The sequence below is a fragment of the Mustela lutreola genome, chromosome 11 (assembly GCF_030435805.1).
Source record: "Mustela lutreola isolate mMusLut2 chromosome 11, mMusLut2.pri, whole genome shotgun sequence".
Taxonomy (NCBI): domain Eukaryota; kingdom Metazoa; phylum Chordata; class Mammalia; order Carnivora; family Mustelidae; genus Mustela; species Mustela lutreola.
The window spans coordinates 3740126-3765525 of record NC_081300.1 but is presented as its reverse complement, the minus strand read 5'-3'; the positions used below and the strand labels follow the sequence as shown (position 1 = coordinate 3765525).

The 25400-nt window shown below is 51.1% G+C and overlaps 1 protein-coding gene across 3 annotated transcripts in view; it reads left to right on the top strand.

Annotated features, from left to right (window-relative positions):
* ZNF407 (zinc finger protein 407) overlaps positions 1 to 25400 on the top strand; it is a 440363-nt gene that overhangs the window by 403394 nt on the left and 11569 nt on the right. Inside the window, exon 9 of one of the 3 annotated variants that reach the window (XM_059139575.1) lies at positions 22361 to 24757. The exons of the other annotated variants lie outside the window; for them this stretch is intronic. Within the exon in view, the coding sequence (XP_058995558.1) occupies positions 22361 to 23694 (1334 nt within the window). The 3' untranslated portion in view covers positions 23695 to 24757. Of the gene's footprint in view, positions 1 to 22360; positions 24758 to 25400 lie in introns of those variants that run through there. 3 annotated transcript variants of the gene reach the window in all.

Sequence of the window (25400 nt, the reverse complement as noted above, 5' to 3'; positions counted from 1 at the left end):
AGGGGTCAAGAGTTGACTGTACTTGGTTTCAACCGCATGATAACCGAACTGTTGAGTATTCGAAGCGCATTCGTAGCCTGTAGCTGGGAGCGCGTGCACAGCTGTCTGCGGGCGGACCCTCTTTGCCTCCCCGACAGAGCCAGTGGCCGCCCCGCGCCGCCCCGCACCACGCACTCCTGAAACTCCCCTGTGCCGAGGCTGCTGTGACCAGTTACTGTCGGTTCGGTCGGCCTTGATGCTCCTGCTCATACACAGACTTGTAAACCCCATTCTGGTGTGTGAAAAGCTGCTCTGAAAGCTGCCACGACCTAGCACGTGGGGAAAAGCAAAACACCACGCAGTGTCGCCCCACGCCGTGGCTCATACCGGGTCACGCTCCAGCTGTAGGAGTTTTTCTCACAGAGGCGGTAAGTGCCCCAGGAGCGGGTGCTTCCGCAGGGAATCAGGAGCCAGGGCTGCTCACCCAGCATTAAGCACGACCGCAGGTCAAGCGTGTGCCGCCGGGCGCCTCACACACTCTTCCTAATGCTTAAAATACACCCTGCCAGGTGCCATGGCCACGGTCTAGAGACAAGGAAACAGTTTTAGAAAGGCTCAGTATGCTGTCTGGGCGCTTGTCACTAGCTGTGGCCAGACTTTCTTTTCAGTCTGGAGCTACCTGAGGTGGAAGTTGGACCGCAAGTCACATCTTTAAGGAAGAGGTGGCATTGTTGCCAGATAAAAACCTTACCAGCTGTGCAAGCGATGGTCAGAACTCTGACTCTTGAAGAAGGCACCCGTGGCCACCACTGCAGGATCCCTGTCTCCTGAACTGTAGACCTCACACAGGACCCGTCTACACCACCAATAGCTTGACTTCATTTGCATATCATCGCAGCCTGGTGGGGACTGCTGGAGGCCTCCCACCTTTGGCGCGTATGGGAGCACACAAGAGCGGGGGATGTGCCAAGCAGAAAGCCAGTATTCAGCTCTAGCATAACCAAAGGATAAATAGCAACTAAAAAGCAATGTTAATTGACCACAGTGACAGCTATTGGGTGGGCCTTCGCACCCCGTTTTTGTATGAAGTCGCATGCATTGAAGAGATGGTGTCTTGCTGATCAAATAGAGCGTAGCATGCTTGCACAAGTGTGAGCCCAGATCGGGGAGGAGGAGAACCTCCCGGAATCTCCCGCAGACAGAACACAAACCCTGGCCTGACAGACGCCCATCTTCAGCTTGAGACAATATGCATCTCCTTTCTTCAGGCGTCAGGCTTATAGCAACTTGGCTTCTCTGGTATTGCCCTTTCATTTAGCCTTGCTCGTGTCTGCGCAGTTGAAAAAACAAAACATAGAAGTGAATGATAATCCAGCCTGATGATCTCTGTCATTATCAGACTTCAGAAGATCGTATGAAGCCCAGGATTTACATCGTCTCTAGAAAATAAATATGACACTAGATGGAGCAGACTCGTTTCCAGGTGTTAAAGAGAAGTCATTGACTCCGAATAACTAGACGTGAAGAACAGAAGGTCGTAGTACCATGTAATCATAGAATCCCGAGACCCCTTCGGAGGAGAATGAATGATCCACTTGGCCCTCAAAGGCAGGAACATGTCTCACAGCACTTGTGACAGAAAGTCACCTAGACGTGCTCAAGAACTTCTCATGTGAAGGAACATGGTGTTTCCATGTAGTGTATTCACTATGTTTTTTTAAAAGATTTTATTTATTTGACAGACATAGATCACAAGTAGGCAGAGAGGCAGACAGAGAGAGGAGGGGAAACAGGCTCCCCGCTGAGCAGGGAGCCCGATGTGGGGCTCGATCCCAGGACCCTGGGATCACGACCTGAGCTGAAGGCAGAGGCTTAACCCACTGAGCCACCCAGGCGCCCAGTATATTCACTATTTTTTAAGTTGAAGTTTAACTTACATACAGTAAATATAATCCTCCTTAGGTTTGCAGTTGGGTGAGTTTTGACAAGTATGTATAGTCAGTTAACCATCACCACCATCAAGTTCTAGAACATTTCTCACCCCCAGTTCTTGGTTGTCCTTCAGGAGTGCTCCTTTCTAGAACGTCATATTAATGGAATTGTATATTGTGTGGCCTTCATTTCATGTAGCGTCATGCTTTGAGATTCACTCCTACTCTCGCACCCACAGGTCCTTATTCCCCCTTGTTCCTGAGCGGTGGTCCGCCATGCGGCTATGCCACGTGTGTTTATCTGTTCTTCTGTGGATGGGCATTTGGGTGGGTTCTAGTGTGACTATGAAAATAGCTGCTGTAAACATTCGGGGACAGATTTTCTGCAGACACGTGTTTCCATTTCCTTAGGCGTGGGATTGTGAGGTCGGATAATCAGAAATCACCAGACTGTTTCCCATCATTGCTGTGCCAGTTTGCAACCCCAGCGGTCACGCATCAGAGGCCCCATTGCGCCGTGTCCTCGCCAGCACTGGGCATCACCGGTCTTTCTTTTAGTCATTCTAATGATATGTAGTCCTGCCTCGTCCTGGTTTGCATTTGCATTTTCCTAGTGACTGACGATGTCGACTGTTTTTTGGGGTATGTATTCTTGTATGAGTTGGTCTAACTTTTAGAAAACTCTTCCTCCTAATGAGTTAAAACATATTGCTGGTGGACTAGAGCTACCCGGCTGGTGTGTTGTCCCCTCCTCTACTTGGAAGCCTCCCAGGCACTTTGGACACTGTTTTCTTCTAGGTTTGCCCACATCTAGACTTGCCAAGCCAGCCTCCTTAGTTGCTTTCTTCTCCCTCCTTCTCTTGCTCCCCTGTTCATGTGGCATGGAGTCTTCTCTGTCACATCCATGCGGACGTGTTCCAGTTAGTACCTGTGAGCCACCTCCCTCTGTTAAAATGTGGTTTCTGGCATCAAGTATGGTGGTCTCCTGCAAGCAGCCAGAGATGGGGCTCCCCTCTGGGGCAACAATAACATTCTGTCGTGCTCAGATTTAATGAGTGACCCCTGTGGCTTTACCTAAGTTCTGGCTTAAAATGCTTCACTTGCCAAGTAAAGTGCCCCATGTTTTTGGTTTTTTTGTTTGTTTGTTTGTTTGTTTGTTTGTTTTTTGCCCCATGTCTTGATGTTAGAGTCCAACCTCTAGCTGGGGACTGACAGGTATCAGTACCTAGAAGGAGTGCAGGGAAGCAAGCTGATTTAATAATCAGTGACATAATTTTTTAAATTGCTAAACTGCTAGGTTTACTTCGGACACTTAGAGGTGCTGAGCAGTTGTGAATTATTCTGATTATCTTTAATCTTTGGTGTATATAGCAGTATATGCTTCTGTTCAAAGTTCTGAGAAATATGCCAATACAGTCAGAGAAAGAGAATTGATCCATGGGACCAAAATATAAAACCCTTCTGAAAGCGTATAAGAGCAGAGAAGAGGACCTGGCCTCTCCTTGAATCTTTAGAACCTTTCCTTGAAGGTTTCATAATTTGCAGCACTGGTACTAGATCTGGTTTTAGGAATACATACTACATACATACATAGCATTTGGGGGCAAAATGTCTTGCCCTTTGAACAAAAGCACAAATTCAACTTGTTTACCTACAGCTTCCTTGAAAGGAGTTTGTTTTGTTTTCATAAGGAGACAGACCTTTAGAACTTAGATTCCTCAATGGCTCTGGCTTTTGATTTCGAGAAGTCACTAGAAGATTCCATACTGTTCACAGATCCTGTTCAGACTGGTTTCTTTTGCTGTTTCCTACTCCTCCGTTACTGAGAGCAGCCCTAGGTCATCCTTCCCAGCAGGAAGTGGACCTGAACCTGAAACAGCCCCGCACTGCTGTCATTTTTAAGGCCCTTTCCTAAAACTGGACAACTGTGAGTGACAGCGAGATTTTCATTGTTAGGTGTTGAGATAGGAGGTGTGAAATAAATATATTAATTGTATTTTATTGTGAAGAAATTACATCAGTATGCCAGATGTGACTAAAACCAAATGACATTCATCTTACTTGGGAAAAAAAAAAAGAACTAACACTTACTATTTTGTGTGGTATTTAAGGTTGTTTATTTTCTGTTAGAGATCACCATGTAGGTGTTTGGGACCAAGACTGAAGCTGTATTTTTCTATCCATGTTCTTGCAGGTTCTTACGCTGCCCACAGCCACTCTCAGTGCTCAGTCTAAACACACTGGAGCAAATTCCATTAGAGCAAAGACTTTCTTCCAGGATTTTATTGTAAAGTCAAAGAGTGTGTTGTCAGCAATATGTGACTGAACGGGGAATGACATTTTTTTTTTTCAGCTTGATTGGGAAATAAGAGTGTGTGTGTGTGTGTGTGTGTGTGTGTGTAAACCGTGCAGCTGTGATCATCTCAACAAAAAGTTTTATATTAGAACTTTATGTCTAGCTGGAAAGTAGAAGTTAACTCATTTTAGTTAAAATGCACGTTCATACCTGAACCATTCAGTTCCCGGTGTTTACAGAAGATGAGAAGTCTCAGCTGATCTGAGACATGTTAAATTCCTTCTCCGGGCCTAAGCTGGGCGTTTGGAAAAGCGGTCAGCAAGTCATTGGCCGCCTTCACGTAGACCCTTTGCCTGCAAACAGTAGCAGTGTGGCTGAAGTTTCTAGAAAAGGAGTCATGAAGCATGCCAGGCCCATCTGTGCCAACCTTCTACGACAAAAGCACCAATTTTGTCATCGCTTCCTTTGTTCGAGGTGCCATTCACGTGTCTGGGTTCTGAATGCCGAGTCTGGGGGCGCCCATTACCCGCTGCCTTCTCTGGTGCTGTTTTCTCTCTGCTCTCGTACTGGCCGCCCCACACCCTGTTCTCTTGCAGAATGGAAGCTTTAAGGTCCGATGTTGAGTGATTTTATAAGGTTTCGTGCTAACAGACCAAAGGGCTTTGTTTTTGGATTGCAGATCAGTCATGGATGGGGGAGGGGCTGAATATGCTTTTAAGCAGAAGGAGCAGATCTACAGCTTTATGTGTAAGTCTCAGAATCGATAAACGTGTGATTTTATTATGTTGATGTCGGTTCTCATTACCTTCATGAATGGGTATTTCCTGTCTTAATGCACAGTATTTGCATGTGATGAGCCAGACAGTGTAAACAGGGCTTCTTCTAATGTTCCTGAATTTCCATTCCAACGGTCAGAAGTCATTCTTACTTGTAACCACACTGGGCCAACTATGGTAACTGTAAATCCATTTGAGCTATGAAAATACTACAATCAGCCCATTAATTTCCAAATCTAAATGGCACAGTGGGCTACCGTATTGTGGAAGGAGAGGTATATTAAGTACTGAAGAGAATGTTCATTCATGGCTAAACAGGAAAGGCCCAACCATACTGTCTCATTCTAGAAAGACAACAGTATGAGCCCAGTGACTAGTGGCGCTTTCCAAAAACTAAGCCATGGCTGGGATCAGGTAGCTCAGCCCTCAGAGGATCACGGATTCGGAGAATTCTCCAATGAGCAGAATCTGAGCGACGTCCAACCCCTGCTGGGTTTCAAACCGTGTTTGGAGAGCCTTGAGCCCTCCCCACGCAGTGGTGAACTGAGCGGCCATCCTGCTCTGTCTCCGACTGTCTTGGACGCAGGAGTTCCAGGGACAGGCTTTAGCAGTCCTGATAACTTAGCATGAGCCAACAGTTAGAAAGTGAGCCAGCCCCCCAGCCAAAGCATCACCCTACGTGCAGCGGACCTCTGACGGCTGCTGCCTCGGAATCCGTGGCGTGCAGAACACGTAGTGCCCACCTGGGCTGAGCCCCTTTGAACAGTGGTGGAAGGAGTCTGTGTGCTGATTGCCTCTCTTCCTTGATATTTTCTGTTCATGGTGCTGAATTTACAACTGATTTTAAGAAAAAACGTACGCACTTTCTGTGTTAAGGTTTGAGCTAAAAAATCTCGGATCAGGATTTGGTGGTTTGCTTCCCTAGTGTTTCTTGCCCCATCTTTCAAAGTGTCCAGGCTAACTACGGGCCAAAGAAATGTCACGTTCCTGGCAGTTGCTTTGTAGGTTGGAAAGGAAGGAGGCCTTTTTTATTTAATAAGGCTGTATCTGAAATCCAGACTACTTTTGGGTATATCCATTAGAATCTTTAATGTTGTACGTAAAAATGAATTTCAGAAGTAGGACAATCAAACCAAAAGTTGAATAATGAAAGGACATTTTGAGAAAAAAGGAAGCTCAGTGAGGGTGAGGCAGGTTGGCTAAGTTGGGATTTGCAGGGCTGGTTGGTTCTTTTCCTCTTGTGTGGGGAAAGGCAGGTGTGTATGCAAAGCTGATCTGCCGCCAGGAGTAACTAGCACCACGGAGGTCTGGACAGCGGAAATGACTCAACACCCAGGAAACACCAGCGAGGCCCATTCTCAGAGGCTGGACTTGGGAGCGTTGGAGGGTTTCCATTGCGAGCCCTGGGCAGCTCCAGCACAGACGCCAGCCGGCTGAGCTCCTGGTGCAGCTCCTCAAGGCACAGTCTCATTACGGGGCATTTCCTAGGGGGTCTTTCTGCCTTCGTTCTGTGTGATTTATCCACTGGACTTCCTGGAATTTCTATTAAGAATTCCAGATATTTAATAATACTTTTCAAAGCATAGTTCCTGCTAATAGATACCTCGGCACCCTGTAAATGAGGTACGACAGCAACTGTTAGATCGCCAGGATAATACAGACATACGAGCGCAGTAATCAAACGGACATATATAAAAGCAGAGACGTATGGTGTCACTCGCTCTGTTTTGCCCTTTGGCAATTCAGCTTTGAGTTTCTTTCAGCCAGCGAATGAGGAATTAATTCAGTACTGTCATGCTGATTGTCTTGCGACTCCAAGAAAGAGTGGGACATTTTTGTTCAGAAAAATACCAAGGAATTTTAATAGTGAGCAGAGGCGAAGGTAAACAGGAATTTCCATATTTCGGTGAATGTTTTTCCCAAGTTTCACGCACCTTCTTTTTTTTTGTTTTTCTATTAATGAAGCTGCTAATCAGATCGTGTTGTATCCTGATCTTTGTATAAAAATGCCGTGTGTCGGTGTTCATGACACATGAGCCATGTGCTCCAAAGGGCCGTGGCCAGCATCATGTACTCTGGGGGGAAGGGGACCCAGGCCGACACACGCCCTAGTTTTTCTGCGGGCTGTGAGGTCCGTGTCTCCTGTCCCTGTGCTCTGCGCATCCCCGCCCTTCTTCCTCTCAGCGATCTCGTACTCAGAAGGGTACACTTTGAGGCGCCCTGGTGACACATGAGCTTGCAGAGACCACCTCGTTCCGGGTTTAGGACGTTACTTTTTGGCTTCTCACACACTCCATCAGCCCCTTCTTTCTTGCTGTCCAAGACCACAGGTCTTGACTGTCTAGTCGTCCTGCCAGGCTCTGCCTCTGCTTTGGCCGCCAGTGTCCCCTGGGGCTCAGAACTTTGCTCCCTTCTCTGCCTGGCTGATGTCACTCTGTGGTCACCAGGGATGCCCACCTGTATCCCAGTCACAGCCACCCATGCCGTCTCCAGCCCAGCGCAGCCTCCCCCCGGCCCGTGGCGTGCTGCTGCTAAGAATCGACTGGACATCTCTTCCTGGCCTCCCCCCAGAATCCAGTTCTCAGCTTGACTTCTGAACCAAGAGCTGCTTTCCATGAGCTGAGGCTGGAATCCTTGACATTCTGTGCCTTCAAAAAATCAACAAGATTATTTTCATACATTTTTATAATTATGTTTGAAGTGTTTGCTTTGAAATGACAGGGTAAGAGAGCACTTTTGTAAGCACTTATTTGCAAATAATCTTGATCAAATGAGTACAAGCTGAGGACCTTCTGAAAGTCAATTTGAGGTAAATTTGTAGAATTCCTGTCATCACAGTTTCTCCCTGGACGAATAGTTTACTCTTGGTGTCTCTTCTGCTCCCCGTCATTAAACGCGGTGCACTGCAGGGTAAGCTGCACAGTGCGTGACCGGGCGCAGGAACACGCCCCAGTGCTAGAACCATCAGAGCCCGTGCAGGAAGCTGCTTCACTGCGACGGGTCCTCTGGGTGGACGTGTCACCAGGAGCCGCTGTCACTGCTCACAGAGCAGGACTTGGGGTCTCAAGGTCTTCTGCTGCTATTGGGACAAAATGTTCAAATACCTTTCTGATTGATTTTCTTGAAATAACAATGGAAACTGTTGCCCTTGTCATCGAGAATGGCCTGCGCCCCTCCCCCCCATGGCGCCTCAGCAAAATGCTGGGGTTTTGGGAAGTACCTGCTGGATTGAAGAACATTTCCACTGACCTCAGATTAGTCCTCCAGACCGTGCTGCCCAGAGAGGAAAAGAGGAGGCAGGAGGAACTCAGGAATGAGCTCAGAGACTGAAGCCTCCAGAAAGAAGCCCATGAGCTAGTTCATATGAATGCCTTGGACCTCTGCACCTTCCCCTGAGACCAAGAGCTCCAGCCGTGCAAGTCTGTGACGCCCGCCACAGCAGCACTCCTTCCCTGTCTTCCTCCGCAAAGGTGGACGGGGTCTGACCACTCTTGGGAAAGCAACAGTATTACAAAGTGCGCACCCCTTCTCCGCATCTATGCCACAGATCCTTTTCCGAGTCTCCTCCACCGTGTTATTTCCTTGCTTAAACTTCCTCATTGGTCTCCCATCACGACAGACGTCCAAATTCAGAGCCCTGAGCCTCCCAGGAGTGGAGGAGCCCTGCCAATCCCCTGCTCCCCTCTCCTGCCCCCACACTAAGACTGTGCAGCCACGCCACACACTTGCTGGGTTTAGAACATGCGTGGAATGGTGGGGGGTTGTCTCCATTTTCTTTCACTGCCCCACAGATTCCTACTTACCCTTTCAGACTTTGATCTTTGTGAGTATTCGCCTGACTGCTACCCCAGGCCAAGTGAGTCCTTCTGTCTTTGAAGGCATGGCTATCTGAATGCGCGTTATGTGGCTCCTTTATATTTTATTTGTCATAGTTCTCTAACATGCCAGTATCTTCAACTAATTAATTTCTTAAAAACTAAGCCATAATTCTTATTTGCCTTGCTGATGTAAAGAATTAAATACAAAGAATTTAGCTTCAGTGTTTGCTGAATATATAATAATTAAGAAAATGACCTGAAATCCCCAGTTCCTAGATAGCACATCCAGCAAATTTAAATACAGTAGGTAGAACTAAAGCCTTGGGCTCCCTCGACACCTAGAGAACAGTGTTACTGGGTAAGGAAGAATTTACTAGGAAACTGCGTCTTCTGTAGTTTCAAACTCTGTGGCAGGCTTTCCACCTGCTCTGGTTGGCCTTCCGATCTTGGCGAGGCCCCAGGAGCCGTCAATCTGCCATGTCTCGTGATGACTCAGCATCTTTCAACACTCAGATCTGTGGTTTGGGAGAGGATTTCTCGCTGTGCGGTTCCGTACGTAACAACATGAAAACTGGGTAGAAGGCGATCCTCGGACTCTCTGGGACATGTTTGGGAGCGGTTTGACCTTCCCGACCTATAGTCTGTCGCCTGGTGTGACTGGTCAGGACAGAGTCACGGCCCCTTCTTCATGCGACTTCCTTGGGCTTTCTGCCCCTGCCGAGGTCTGCTCCAGAAGCTGTGTTTCCGTGTCACAGCGGACTGCTGCCGGCCCCTTCCAGCTCCAGGACTCCTTGAGCCCAGAGGGACCCTCTTCCCAGGGAGCCGCTATGGCCATGTGGCAGGTGTTTCGGAGTCTGACTCCTCGTGGAGGTCTGGTGGCCTGTACTCAGTTGATTAGACCGTCTCTGTCACTGCCACGGGCTGGACCTCAGAGGCGGGTGCTATCTACTCTGGGTGGCATGGTCTTGCTTCAGAATTTCGGGGACCTGCATTCTGGTTCATTGTCTTGGACTTTTCAGGCTGCTCTAACAAAGTCCTGGAGATTCCGTATCGGTGGCTTATAAACAGCAGAAAGGTATTGCTTACAGTTCGTTTGGCTGTGAGTCCAAAGTCTGGGAGCTGGCATGGTGAGGTTACAGACTGCTGATGTCTCGCTGTGTCTTCACAGGGTGGGCAGAGGGTGCTAACTCTGTGCCCTTTTAGAAGGGCACAGATCCCATTCAGGAGGGCCCTGCCTTCCCAGCCTAATCACCTTGCAAAGGCCCGACCTCCTAATACCATCACTCATCCCTTTGGAGATTGGGATTCCCTCCTGTGAATTTGAGGGGACCCAAATGTTCGGCCTGTAGTATGTGCTTCTATACTTCACCTCCCCACACCTCCTCACCGACACCAGCACCGACGCCAGCACCGCACTGCCTAATGGATCATGACACAGGGCCCAGGCCGACCTGCACCACAGTCTGTCCCCACCGTGGAGGCGATTCCTGGTCCCTTGTCCTTTTGAAGACTGGCAGCGTCCTGCGTTACCCAGAGTGTGGATGGGAACAGCATTCTAGAAGCGGAAGGAGTTTCCTCCAGAATCCGGAGAGGCCTACCACAAAGAGCTAAAAGGAATCCCAGGGCTCCGGCAGGCTCTCCCCGAGCACGTACTGGCAGACTGTGCTGGCCAGCTTCCTGAAAACGTGTCCGTCACCTGGACTGTCTGTGAATGTTCGGATCTGCTCCTAGCTTCAGCAGATCTAGAATCTGAGTCTCAGTGATTAGCAAGGGTAACAGAGGCCCGGGTTTGACTTCTCTTTGCAGGATTCCCCAGAAGCGGCCACCCACCCGTTCCTCTCAGGGGCTCATTATTCAGGTGTTATGTTCATTCCTGAACCAGTGCTGAGGTCAGGCTGACTCCCCGGAACCCCAGTCTTGCTTTCTAGTGCCACGGAGAATGGACCCCTCTTCATTTCCTGTAAAGACAGTCCTGTAATATTGGAAGGCCTCACCCGTGCTTTATGAGCTTTTGAGTCCCCGAGAGTCTTTATTTCTGTGCTCTGTATTCACGCCTGTCTGGCAATGTTGTTCTGAAACTGCAGAGCACTGATCACCCGTGGCACCCTGGGCTTGTGTGACCTGTGCGCCCACACGCTGCCCCTTCCCTTTCTGAGCCTGTGCTTCTGCTGGCGCGGCTGTGCCTGCTGTCGACTTCACACGCAGCTACAACCCACAAGCACCTTTCTCCCTGGCTGGAAGCTTTTTTTTTTTTTTTTTGGCTCCTGATTGCAGGACTTCATGTTGGTTTACATTAAAGGCAATTTTGTTAAATGTAAAGCATACTTCAGATATTTTAGTAAGCCAGGATTATTCTGCATGTCCGTGTGTACTGGTCATACACACACCGGTTTCAGTTGCTGTGACCTCTGTGCTAGGATGCATCTTACTGAAAATAAAGAATAATAAGGCCTAACATCCCCGGAGCCCCTACTTTGTGGGACACAGAGCTAAGCATTTTACATGGACTGCCTCACTCTTCAAAAGACAATCACTCTTGTGAACCCCATTTTGTAGGTGAGATTCTGAGATTTAAGGAGTTCAGGTGACTGTCGAGAGCAACGAAGATCCAAGATCTTGTGGACAAGCAAGCCCGTGACGCCAGCAGGAGATGCATGATCCCTGGGTCGGAAGCAAAGGGTATCATTACCTATAACAGAAGCAGTAACCATGGATCGGTGTTGGCTCTGCTCCCTAAACCCCAACTCCCGCAGGTGACACGGAGAGGCCCCGGAGCACCCGGGCGTAGCGGGGCGTGGTGAGCGCCACCTCAGGAGAAGAGTCCAGCCCTAAGGAGCCCAGATCTTGTATTACGAGCGCTGACCTGGCCGGTCTCTTTCCCCAAAGGGATGCTTGTTTCTGTCCTATTGGACAGTCAGTAAATCTGCCCTTTGCTCTAGAAAAAGACACGGTGTCTGTCTCCCCAGGCTGTCAGCTTTCGGAACATCCTTGAAGAGATGATGCAGAAGAAAGGCACCAGATGGGCAGCAGCACAGAGACCCACGGAGAAGTGCTCGCCCAGACCGTGGCGAGGAATACCACCCGGGTGTGCTGACCCGTGGCTCTGCTCTGCTTACTGGAAAGTTTGAAGATTGTCCCTCCCCCGTTACTCTCTAATGAACATTAGGGCAAAGGGAGATTCTCACCCTCTTCCTTAAAGCAGTGTTAGGCCCTGCTCTGTGCCACGCAGTGACGATGCCCCAGTGAGTAACAGAGCCCCTGCGCTCTGGGGAGCGCTCTGTCTGGCGGAGAAGATTTGTTAGGATTCCATGGGTCACAGGTGTGTACATACATAACATCTGAAGTGACATTCAAATTAAGGACATGCACCATTAAAAATATGTTAAGTACCCGATTCCTATGTGTAAGTTTTAATCAGTGGCCTTCGAGCCTACCTGTTCCTGTCATATTGACTGAGGAACTGGTGGGTTATAAACATGACAGACCCCAAGCATGTTCAGGCGTGTTCCTCCTGGGCACGTTCAGGGGACCTGCGAGTTCTCGTAGTGGCCATGCTGCTGACCTTCCGCGCGGGCAGTTCCTCTTCTGAGTCTTGTTCCGAGACAGGGATCCCGGCCTTGCTCTACCGCTTACCAGTGGGTCCTAAGGACTGTCTGTGATTTGATTTTCCGTCATGTTACCTCTTAATGAGGGACAAGAATCACATCAGAGCCATATAAATAATGAAAGAGAGCTTGCTCCAGGTTCCAGGGGAGAGAGAAGAACAGACACAGAACATAAACTTGAGCCTTGGTGCCTTTAAAGCTGTGACAGTTTCTCACATATCCTGCCCATTCAGAACATGAGGAGCTGCTGAAGACCTAGCAAGTGTCACTTGAGCACTGGGCCTGCAGACTTGTGCTCCTGCTAGACGACACTAGTCCGAGACGGTGCGTCATCAGATGATCGCCCCAGAGTGCTTCTGCTCAGGGGGCACCTGGTGTGCGCCCTGGAGAGCAGAGGCCGTCCCGTCCCGCCGGCTACACAGCTGCTGGCCCCGTGTGTCACGGACTGTGGTTCAGGATTGACGCTCAGTGAAGACCTCCGCACGAGGCGTGTGACGATGAGAACGCAAGCAGAAAAGTGAGCTGGTTGGAGCGGTGTGAGCTTGGCCCGTGTGTGTGTATGTTCGTGCCAGTGTCTGCACACAGATGGACGTGTACGTGTGTACGTGTAATTTCAAGAAAAGATGAAAATTTGACATGGATCATTAAGTGTATATTTAATTTCAGAAGTTGTGGTCTGCATGTTTTGTGATATAATTAAATTACCTGGTGCTGTCAGTGGTATCAGAGTTGTGCATTCATTGGTGGTCAGCAGCGTCCTTGAGTATCAGGATGAGGCATTTGTTGATCCAGAGAAAAGCCGCTGAAGGAAGCAAGGAGGATGAAGGATGACCCCGATGCCAGACACAGAGCGCAGGGAACCCCCGATGCCAGACGCAGAGCGCAGGGAACCCCCGATGCCAGACACAGAGCGCAGGGAACCCCCGATGCCAGACACAGAGCTCAGGGAACCCCCGATGCCAGACACAGAGCGCAGGGAACCCCCGATGCCAGACACAGAGCTCAGGGAACCCCCGATGCCAGACACAGAGCGCAGGGAACCCCCGATGCCAGACACAGAGCGCAGGGAACCCCCGATGCCAGACACAGAGCGCAGGGAACCCCCGATGCCAGACACAGAGCTCAGGGAACCCCCGATGCCAGACACAGAGCTCAGGGAACCCCCGATGCCAGACACAGAGCGCAGGGAACCCCCGATGCCAGACACAGAGCGCAGGGAACCCCCGATGCCAGACACAGAGCGCAGGGAACCCCCGATGCCAGACACAGAGCGCAGGGAACCCCCGATGCCAGACACAGAGCGCAGGGAACCCCCGATGCCAGACACAGAGCTCAGGGAACCCGCTGCTGCTGCCTTCCTGTCCCCTGACACCCCACCGGGGCCAGGCACGTTGCTCTGTACTCTGTGACTCTGGCCGTTGCAGGGCGGAATGTGGCCCACTGAAACACATTCTAAGTTCCCTCCTAAGCTTTGTCGAAGGGCATTTCGAGCGGGCTGACAGCTGCGTGTCCGTGGGAACAGTGGGCATTATCTGCCGCATCTCAGTATTTCTTGTGGGAGCTCCTGAGTTGTCGTTCCGTGTGCCGTTGAATTTCCAGCCTGTTCAGGTCACCGTTCCCCAACCGGAGCATTTTGGGGAGCCCCTGTGTGGTGCGTTCTGCTGCCTGACACCGTGTGAGGTCTCTGCCCTGGTGTCCGCACCTGAGCATCGTGTCGGCTGCAGGTGGCTCCTGGCATGCGTGGCTGATCCATCGCCAGATAGAGCCTTCCCAGAGCCACAAGGCCCTTCAACTCCTTAGTGAACTCACGATAATCTTAGAGGGACAGTTTTCAAGTTTCCAGCCCGATGCGACCCGTGTGGCGGTGTGTGACGCCATGCGTGGCTTTGCCCCCTGCCTGCGCCCCCTCACCAGGCGTGGTGCCCATGGCTCAGTGCGCGCTTAGACGTAGGGGCGTGGAGTTGCCTCCAGACACACCTACGCAGCTTCCCCGGTTCCTGGCCACACCTGCTGCAGCAGGCCTGCAGCCCCTCAGGTGGTCCGGTCTGGAGGGGACTGTCCTCCGAGCTTCCCCTGCCCCTCAGAGAACCAGCGGGTGCGTGGGAGGGGTGTGTCTCCGTCTCTTAAACCTTAGGTTTCCGGCACTGCATTTTACTCAGCGTTTTAATTTGCAAGTTTGTTTTTATTGTGTCTGTTTCAAAGCAAGGGTCAGACCTTATCGTGTATCTTCTGTTTGATATCTGTTCAGTCCGTTTTAAACTTTATTACCCAAGCATATAGATACTCTGCAAGTTCAACATAGGTGTTTAACGTAGGCGTGGAGGAAGATGTCCACAGTAAGGACTGCAGTAGGCGCCGGCTAAAAACGAAGCGTGTCTTTATTTCCACCTTGACCGTGGCAGCGCTTGCACCTCCGTCCCGGCCCCGTCCCCATCGCCGCTCCGTGCTCGTGCTCGGAGAAGGCAGCGTGCGGGCCCAGCCCCCAGGTGGCCTGCCTGAGTCAGCCTGGGCCGCCCCACGCACAGCCCCTGCTCACTCTGGCTTTCCCAGAATGAATCAGGCCACTGTGAGATGCCCGTTTCCTCGTCTTGTCCTGGAAGTTGCTGTGAGCAGAGTCCTGGAGCATCCTCGGCACCTGCAGGCGACCCGCAGGTGACAGGTCCTCCAGCACCGGCCGAGTGTCTCCACACCCCGGAGTCACGTGGTCGCTGTCCTTGGCAGTCATCCGTGTGAAGAGGTCGGGCCTCGCCGTGCGGCCCCTCACCCACACGAGCCGGCTTATAGGGAACTAGCAGAGATGTGCCCAGAACACACGATTCATTTTAATATGTGCGGGAGAGATTCGCATTGTTTTAAGTGTACCCAAGCAGCTGCTGTCACTCGGCTACGAGCAGATGTTGGACCTCCAAAAGCTTTGCCGATAATTAAAATACTAACAGTGAGCGTTTTACCCCAGCTGCAGGTTCTGCTTACTGTAAATTTGATTTTAATGGTGCCTCTGCGCCGTTACTGAGGAGTGGTTTGCTTTTTACCTGCGTACAGAAGTGTCTGCAATGAAGACAGACGTCTGCTTCTTCTCATTTCCTCGGGAAAGATCCGAAGATGCTGTAATACAAGGGAAATCTGAACGTGCCCGCAAAAATGAGTGTGATCTTTCTATAGGGCTTGCCCAAAAAACAAAGGGAGACCAGTTTCGTCTGTCTGGTTAGCCCCCTAAGCCTGCCTTGGAAGAGGAACACCCCAGGAACAGCACTGGCTGACTTCTTAGCTGCCTAATTTTACCTTCGAAAATGTGCGTGATTTCCACAACTTTTGAAAAACAGGCCTTGTCCCCGAATACCGTGTTATCTGTACCGGGAGTTTGAGAGGCCTGTCAGAGGACAATAGGAGAAGGTCTTTGGTGCCCCAAATTTCTTGATACTGTCATGCAGGAAAGAAGTCCGGGCCCGTCTGAGGTGAACCGGGGAGGCGGCCTTGCAGCGGAGGCCCCTGGGCCGCTGCTCACGTGGGACCTTGGGAGACGAGTCCCGCATCCCACGGGTCGAGCTCCTGGGCTCCCCTCGGATGCATCAGCCGGTACCACCGAGACGGGTGCAGAGCAGGCAGAGGGCCAGGGCCCCAGGGGACGGCACGCCCAGAAGCTGGGAGAAAAAGCGTCCAACGCTGAGCCCTCCCAGTGGCCAGGGGCTGCTCTTCATAGCCCCAGATGTGCCCAGAATGCCAAAGGCCCCCTGTGCTGACCCCGAGACGGCGGCGCTGCCTCCTCCCTTTGCTCCAGACGGTCCTTAAGACCTTTGAGCCCTTTCTGCCAGGAACTCGGCTGGCAGGTTTTAAGAAGGTGCTCTTCATGGGTAAATGACAAGATCAGAGCACTTTGCAGTTTAACTTTAAAATCCCATCTCGTCGTTTCTGTCTCGTGAGTCAGATTTCCCGAGCTCTGTGGCTGTCACAGCTCACCTGCCCACACGGTCTGCAGGCCTCTTCCACAGCCAAGTAACGGTTAACCACTCCCGCCCCTTGACATCTCTCCCAGAAAGGCCTGTCAGGATAACCTCAGAGCACCGCTCCGATCTTCCTGCGGGAGATTTGTGTGCACGGCTCCCATTAGATCCTCACGCATGGAAATGATGATATATACCTAAGAGTCTGATATAATACAAAATTTCTTAGGGCTTGTGACTTTAAAGGTAAAATATTGTCTTTTATTCTTTGTCACTCTTCAGTGCCCATGGAAATATCTGGGCCCGCAGAGACTGTTCATGGTAAAGTTAGAAATCTGGCCAGTCATGTATTTCTAACTTGAGATAAAATTTATTCTTAGTTTTGTCTGAACATTGTAGAATTTCTTTCAGGGGTCATATCTGATTATCTGTAATCACTACCAATCATAAAGGTGGTACTGATGATAATTGAGAAAAAGGGACTTACAACTTTGGTCACCTTAATCTGTGTCCTGGCTTACTGTAAGTATTCCTTCACTAAAAATTGCATGGTGTTTCTTACAAAATTGTATATTTGAACTTAGGTGGAAGGGTCTGTCCGAAAGGATGTGGACTTGAGTTAATTTTTCACAGAAAAATAATTTTCCTCATCTATTCTTATAAAATGGTGGCCTTGGGGCACCTGGGTGGCTCAGTGAGTTAAGCGTCTGCCTTCAGATCAGGTGGTGATCTCAGGGTCCTGGGATCAAGCCCCACATTCGGCTTCCCTGCTCAGTGGGGAGCCTGCTCCCCCCCCCGACCCCTGCTGCTCCCCTGCTCCTGCTCTCTCTCTCTGACAAATAAATAAATAAAGTCCTTAAAAAAAAAAAATAAGCAACCTTCACAAAATGGAGGAAGAGCGATGGCTGTTCCTGTGACTCTAGCATCTGCCTTTATACACTTATTGTGGCACAAAGCTGATAGTTTACCAAAATGCTTCAGATTATTATGTTGTGGTGTATTTACCAGCCTTAGGCCACTCATTGCAGAATGACCAGAACAGGTCTGTGCTCTGAAATAAATCTCACTAGTACAGCTATCATTCTTCACAGGCATGCCGGAGACTAAAAATAATTTTAATTTTGTATCTCCAGTCACCTAAATATTTTTGATTTATGTGTGAATTTTATTAACACTGTCCAGAACACATAACCCTTGAAAATACTAGTCACAAGGTACTGACACATCCATTGTTCTCTCAAAAAAATTAAAAAAAAATTATTATTTTTTTTTTTTTACAAAATTGTCTTTTTGGAGTGGAGTTGCAGGACTGAGAGGCTGCTCTCGCCCCTTGAGGCTATCAGTTGTGGTGGAATTCCTTCTTCAGCCCTCGAGTGGCAAGTTCCCTCAGGAACGTGAGGCAGTGCAAAGCGTTTGGCCCAGGGGGCACCCCTCGTTTGTGTTGTGTCCACGTGGAAGCCCTGACTCCTTCCAGACCAGGAGGAGCACTCTCAGGGACATCGTGCAGCAAGGCCGGTCATTCTTATTGTCCAAAGAATGACTGCACGACGGAGCGATTATTGATACTGCTTCGACCGGCTGTGCTGTTGGAGGAATAATTTATCCCCTGCTTCGAAATTTCTACAAGGTTATATTGCATTGAATTTTAATTTGTCATTTTTTCTGCTCTCACTTGAAAAACTTATAAGCTTTTGTGACATTAAAATATGGTTCTAATTTATTAGCATAATCTGTTAATATTGTTTCATTTTAATAGACATTAAGTATGATTTCTTAACGTTCTTGTTAAAATTACATCTTAAAATTGAAGTCAAGAAAAATTATATGTGGTTTAAGAATCATAGCGTCATGTGTGCCCCAAATTTTTATACGAAAAGTGTACTTTTTAATTGCATCCTGTTTGAGGTGCTTTCGTCGTGACCGTGGGCCAGCCTCGCCTTCTCAGGCTCAGTAGCCTCCAGAGCACAAAATCGCTCCCACGCAGAGCGGAGCGGAGCGCTCCCCGAGTCACGGCTCCTCCGCCAGAGCCTACGAGGTCTTCATACAACAGAAACGAGACACAGAGCACCCAGCACGGCCCAGCCCCGTGTGAGCGTGGAGCGCCGGATCGGGAGAAGCCTCGAGATGGCACGTGAGCGCCGCCGGCCGCCGCCACGCGGCTCTCCCGGGGTGTCAGCACGAGCTTCCCCAGCGCGCCGCGTCCTGCCCCGCATGGGGCTCTTTAATGCCATCTTTATCTGCTACGCGATGCATGAAATCTACTTTCGGCTTCAGAACCGCAGGCCACCTTTGACCCCTCTCGTGGAGATACAATGTGACCTTTCTATTGTCATCAGCTTTCATTCTCCTGAAAATTCTATGAATTTTTATTACAAGTTTTTTTTAAGCCAAGCTGAGGCTTCCACAAATTACTTGACGCAGATGAGATGAAGTTGTTGAAGTGGCGTGAGATAAGTTTTACAGTCGGCCTGGGTGCTGCCGAGGCGTCCGGGCCTGTGTCCTGCAATGTCATACGCCAGTAACTGCTGAGCCTACTATTGGATAAATACATCATTTTATGGAACATTGATTGTTCTATAAACCCAATGGAGTATTATGCTCTATGATCAAACCATTTAGATTGTGTGTAGAGCACAGAAAATGCCATATTCAGGATGGTACTAAAAGTGCCATTTGTGTATTTTATGGATGTCATTACAGGGGAAACTTCTCTCTGTAGGCCCTGTTTACTGCAAAATTTTTTAGTCTGTAATGACATTTTTCATTCACAACGTATGCCTTCAAGAGAGGGGGCCCTTGTTTTATTTGTTTCATTCGAGTTTACTGCACAAATTCTGTACATTTTAATTAAATGTAAGCTTAACCAAAGCATAAGGTATTTATTCTGTGAAAGAGAGCAATGACAGTAACAAAAGAAGAGCACACACACACACACAAAGGAAGCAGTCAGGTGCTCGAGCCCATGTGCAGCGTCCCAGAAGCCTCCCGACGGCGAAACGGGGCAAACCCCGCAGCTTTGGGGGTACAGGCCTCTGCGTCTTAACCCCACCTCTGCTGGTGTGACACTGCAGTTTTCCCCTCCAAGGACACTCTCTCCAAGAAGGAACTGGAGCTCTGAACAATATCCTGGAGAAGGGAACCTAATTTGGAATCATTTTACAGAAAACAAACCCTCTACTCCCCAAAAGCCCTTCCCATTTCAACCATGTTGTAGATTTGAGTGCATTTAGCAACGAGAAGGGTGTCCATCTCTGTACTCCCAAAATCAAATGGGCGGTAAGTTAGAATTTTTCATGAACAGGCGGGAGGCTGCATCTTAACCTATCTGCTCCTTCTGCACAGGGCGATTTATGGTCCTCTTACAAACAGGTCCAAAAAGGCTGAATCAGATGCACAATTTGATTGCCTGCTGTGATCACGCTGAAACCCGACGTTGTCTTTGAAAGATACAAACCATAGTGCATCTGGTGTGTTGGGCATCCATGCTCCGTTAAAGATTGGTGTATTTTTGGACCGATCGCGGTGACTAAGTCATCGGGGTAAGCCTGTACAAAGCTCCTGTTTTCCAAATACTGTATCCGTTTGGCCATTTGCATTGGTGAGTTTTGCGGTTCATATTTACAGGAAAGAGCTCAGAAATTGAAGTTGATGTGCCCAGTAAATTCTTGGTCATAGCCCAGTTAGAATTTAAAGTTACAGTAGAGATTCACATTAGTTTAAATGACACTTGAACTTCTGCATAGCTCCACATTAATTCATTATGGGCGAAATGGAAGAATCTTCAGTGGGTGAATCTTTTTCAATCTGATTGAGGCTGTTACATTTTATAGGTGCTATTTTTCAAAGCAGTACTGACAGCACTCGAAGTTATTAAATTGCTGAATCAAAAGATGGACCTGCACTCGCATTTATGAACTGTGATGGGGGAGCGGGGCTCGCGCCGCACCGAGGTTAAGACGCTGGTGGTGTCAGGCTTCATCACGCGCCGTTGTGACAGTAGTGTTTACCCATGTAGTTCACTTTAATGGTCTGCAAGTGGTTTAACCCACCTCTGGATTCAAATAAATTCAGTAAGCAGTTCGGAATAGCATCATTATCAGTACTGCAGGGGATGCGGAGGGTAATTTGACACCCAAGAGATTTTCTGTCCAGCTGCAGACTGAGGAAGGGAGTGTGGGGGCTCCGGCCTGCAGGCTTTCCTTTGGAGACCACCAGCGCGCAGGTCGCTTGGTGTCCCCCACCCCACCCCTCCCCATGCATGCTTCCCCTGCTTTAACACCGAGGCCCTATGTCCTCTTCTGTAATTAAGGTTGACTTCAGGCTGCCTTCCTTATTTTTGTGTCCATATCTCTTCATGTCTTCCCCCGCCAGACTCTGAATTCTACTGAAAATGACCTTGAAGTTAGGGAGTGGACAGAAGCAAGCAAATCAAGTTCAGGAGATAATGATGACAGAACGGGCAGAAACAAACCGGATGGAGTTTAGGGCGTTAAAGGCAAGTGGGACGGCTAAGAAGGACTGGCCAATACGGTAGACCGGAGACCCAGGGGTCCCCACAGACGGTGCGCTGAGCACCCCGGCAGCACCTCTCGTGTCCACTCAGGCACACGCGGACGTGTGTACACAGGGGCCTGGAATGCCCTGTCCTCACCTGGCCTGCTGCTGCCTACCGGGCCTCCTGGCATCTTTTAAGACAGAGATTTTAGGGAGATCTGAAGTTCAGGAGATAAACTGGGAGACGAGGTCAAAGTACAGACTGTGATTCAGCCCTTTCTCTCAAGGACCCGCACAGGTAACCTACGCTCGTTCTTACCTTCTGAACTTTAGTCTTCCCGAGGTGAGTCTGTCCTTCGTAGAGCAGGAGAAGGGGAAGCGGAAGGCAGGAGGGAGGCACAGCCCAGCAGACCTGTCCCTGGGCAAGGCAGTGCCAGTGCACAGGGCTGCCACCCGGACACTTGCCCAACAGCAGAGCGTCGTGGCTAAAGCGGACGCGGGACTCACAGGGGTTCGCTTTGTTCAGACGTAGCGCAGGCATCCTGCTCCAGGACCGTCACCCACAGTCTGGGTGTGAGCCTGGGCGTGTCCTCTTGGCAGGTGGGATGTAAGGCTTCGGCGGCTGCTGCCCGAGAGCCCACACCCACTGGAGACGGGCCTCATCTGGGCTCTGTACTCAGTGTGGACCCTGGTGACAAAAGTGCGCTCTCGCGGCGGGGCCCTGACGTGGAGAACAAAGTGCTCTTGTCTCTCAGGGATGCGAGCAGCACGCACTCTCACCATTTACTTTCCTTTGTAAGGGTCAGCAGTGCTTTTTTAAACTGACCTACAATTTAGAGAGTGCGTGGACTGTTTCAGAGCTGCGGTGGCCACTGGGCTAGGAGACCCTCCCGTGTAGACCACTGACGGGCTGTTCTCTCATTTCGTGTGGAGGAGGCTCCAGTAAGGACACTGGTAGAGAATTTGAGATTTAAAGATGAAAATAGGGAGTCTGCTTAAAGAGTCAGTCTGTCTTGATGGGAATAACAATTACCGTTTTCAGTCCTATTTTACCCTGTCAAGTTATTAAAAGAACATCGGCCTGTATCACAGGTGACGCTGGGGAGGGTGTGTGTGTGTGTGCATCCCATGCCCTCCACCTGCTCGTGAACTCACAAAAAGGCGTGCCTTTGGGTCGGAAGACATGGCCCTGCTTACCGATCCGCACTTCCCGCCAGTGACTCGTGCCTTGTTGGGAATGACGGTCACGAGGGGAGTAGCCACACTCCTTCCCTCGGAGCTGGAAGAGCACGAGCCGGCTGGTAGCCGTGGTGTTTGGACAGTCCAGCCAGGAGGACGGAAGGACGCCTGTTCCCGTCGCCCGCTTCTGCTCCCACAGCGGGAGCCCAGCCACCGGCGTCCGCGTACACGGTGGGCCTCGGACGGGCCCGGGGTGGCGGCGGAGTGCGGCCGACTGTGATGTTACTGCTGAGGCGTTGTCTTACTTTGTCTAGGCTCTAACTGGTCCCTGTCTCCCATAGGCATCGTGTCCAAGTCCTACGAGTGCCGTTTGAAGGGCCAAGGAGCCACCTTCGTGGAGACGGACAGCCCCTTCACGGCGGCCGCCCTGGCGGAGGCGTCTCCCATCAAGGAGAGGCCCCTGAGGAGCAGCCGGCGGCCAGCAGCGGCGCCTGAGCAGGTGCAGCAGCTCATCATCATCCAGGGCTACGACGGCGAGTTCGCCCTCGACGCCTCACTGGAGGAGACGGCCGCGGCCACGCTGCAGACGCTGGCGCTGGCCGGCCAGGTGGCCCGCGTGGTGCACATCACGGAAGACGGGCAGGTCATTGCTGCGAGTCCCAGCGGGGCCCACGTGGGCGGCGTGGCGCCTGGGCCGGTCCTGCCCGAGCCGCTGGCCGACGGGGCCACGCAGGTGGTGGTCGTGGGAGGCTCAGTGGACGGCCACGGCGTGGATGAGCCCCTGAGTCCAGGCGGGGCCATGATTCAGCAGGTGACCAAGCAGGAGATTCTAGACCTGACTGAGGCCGGTGTCCCCCCGCCTGACACGGCTTCGGCCTTGGATGCCCTGCTGTGTGCGGTCACCGAGCTGGGGGGTGCAGAAGGCAGGGCCGTGCCCCACGAGAAGAGCAGGTCCGGCCCCAGAGACATGCTGGTCCAGCTGCCCGGGCAGGAGGCGCCCTCCACCGCCACCCAGCCCGAGGGCCCCGAGATCCACGTGTTCCAGGACATTCGGGGGGGCGCGGCTGCCGGGGAGCCCATGGAGGTGCTAACCCAGGTGGCGCGGCCCTCGGCCGTGGCCGTCCCTCAGGAGCGCGCCCAGGTGGCCTTCAAGAAGGTGGCACAGGGCGTGCTGCAGTTCGCCGTGTGTGAGTCGGCGGCGGCCGGCCGGCTCATGAAGGAGGGTGTCACGCAGGTCATCGTGAACGAGGAGGGCACCGTGCACATGCTGGCCCGCGAGGGCTCGCACATCGTCATGCAGGAGGCCGAGGCGCACAGCCAGCACGTGGACCTGGCCGAGTCCGACGGTGAGATCTCTCAGATCATCGTGACAGAGGAGCTGGTCCAGGCCATGGTACAGGAGTCCGCTGGCAGCTTCCCCGATGGCGCCACGCACTACATCGTGACCGAGCTGCCACCGGGCATGCAGGACGACGCGGCCGTGTACTCACATGCTGTCATCGAGGCCACCGGCTCCCGGGAGATCCTGCAGGCCGGGGCCGCGCTTGGCGCCGAGGCCATGGTCCCGAACGGAGCCGAACAGCTGACGAGTATGGTCATCTACACCCAGGACGGCTCCCCCGCCGCGACCGTCATTCAGAGCCAAAGAGAGAGGAACGAACTGCAGGAAGCCTGAGGCCGCCAATCCTCACGCTCGGCCCGGGTAGGCGCCGGCGGCTCTGGCCACCCCAGGACCGTGTGTGTGACAGCTCCCGGACAGTGGCACGGCCCTCTGGAGGGGTGGCAGCCCCCACAGGACCAGGGGGGCACAGAGCGTGCCTCGGGAATGGCCGGGTGGGGGATATGGGGAGGGGGTGCTGGAGCGGAGCCTGATTCCTGTTCGGTTCTCCTGTGACTGGTCTTTTCCCTCTGCTCTGGCCACTGTGCTGAGAAGTCATGTTGTTTTCTGTTTCCACCCCCTGCCCGGCCCGCAGATGTTTTCCCTTTTCTGTTATCAAGGACCGTGCCTCGTGGTGGAGAAGTCCGAACGGTGTATCTTGCGGCCTGAGACATGCCTATTCGTGCCGTCCAGCATGGAGCCCTTTTAACAGTTTATTATAGATTTGGTTTAAAACTGCCGCTACAAGTCCTCCCGTCCCTGTCTGTTTTTCTGAAATCGTAGGACTGCGGTGACCCCAGACCAGAGGGAGGCCTCGCGACCCATCTCGCGCATCAGTTTCCTCTCCCCAGACGCGGCGGGGCTGTTCCTAGCTCTGGGTGCATCTGCTTGAAAGAAACCTCAAGCCCATGGTTGAGGAAAGCCTTGATTGTTTCTATTGGATGAAAATATACCTTGGTTAAGACAACCCAGTGCTTCTAATTTTGACTTCATTTCATACAATAAAGTCTATATATGAAATGTGCACTTTGGAAAATAGTGTTCATACTGATATTTTGCTTTTATGATGACTGTTTCTTCATACTGATGCCATTTTTGCGGGGTTTGTGATTTACGTCCGTGCAAAGGCGGGCACATTAACCGTTAGTAGTGGGACACTGTGCCCCCCGCAGCCCTGGCCTCGTCCGTGTTCCGTTGTGGGTTCACTGCAACCACGGAATACAAGGCTCACAACTCACTCAGCCGTATGATCGCTCTTCTTCCTTTTCCAAACCTGTAAAAACAATTGCCATCCCCAAATGCAAAGGTTGTTTTGTTCCTTTTTTTTCCTTTGAAATAAAATTATAGCATTGAACGAGAATGAGGTTCTCTTATTTCCCGCAGCCGGCTGATGGGCAGCTGTAGAAACCAGAGAGCACGAGGCCTTCCTCCGACGCGGCAGCTTCTCCCATTCTGGCCCCGTCCAGGGCGCCTCCCGCGGCCTCGTGCTGTCCTCTGAGGGTTTGGCACGTGGCCCAGGCACATTCTGGTGACAATAGCTTGTTCTGTCACAGTTAGTATCTAAAAATGTTGAGCAGACATGAGAGAAAAAGGAAGGGAAAACAGCCCCTTCTGAGCGTGAGGTCCCTCCCTGGGAGCACTGGCTGGGAGCGCACGTCTCCCAACCCGGTCCTTGTCGCTCTGCCGTCTGGCCGTCCCGGGGCCACCTCCCTTGACATGGCTCTCCCTTCCCCCCAAAAAAATGAAAGGTAAATTTTCAAGTTTGACACTGAGAGTCATAATTAGCTGAGTATGACCAGCTCGTATTTCTTAAAAATGGCAGGGCAATCGGCTTCTTCTTAAACACTTGTCTTCAGCAAACAGTGACAGGATCAACTCCCATGTGTGATGGGGATGAAGGTGACCTTTATAAAGTGATGCCCCTCTCCCAGCTCCTCATACATGTTTAAAAAAAAAAGAAAAGAAGCACCAACAGCAGCCGGGGGCTGGGGATGGGGGAGGAT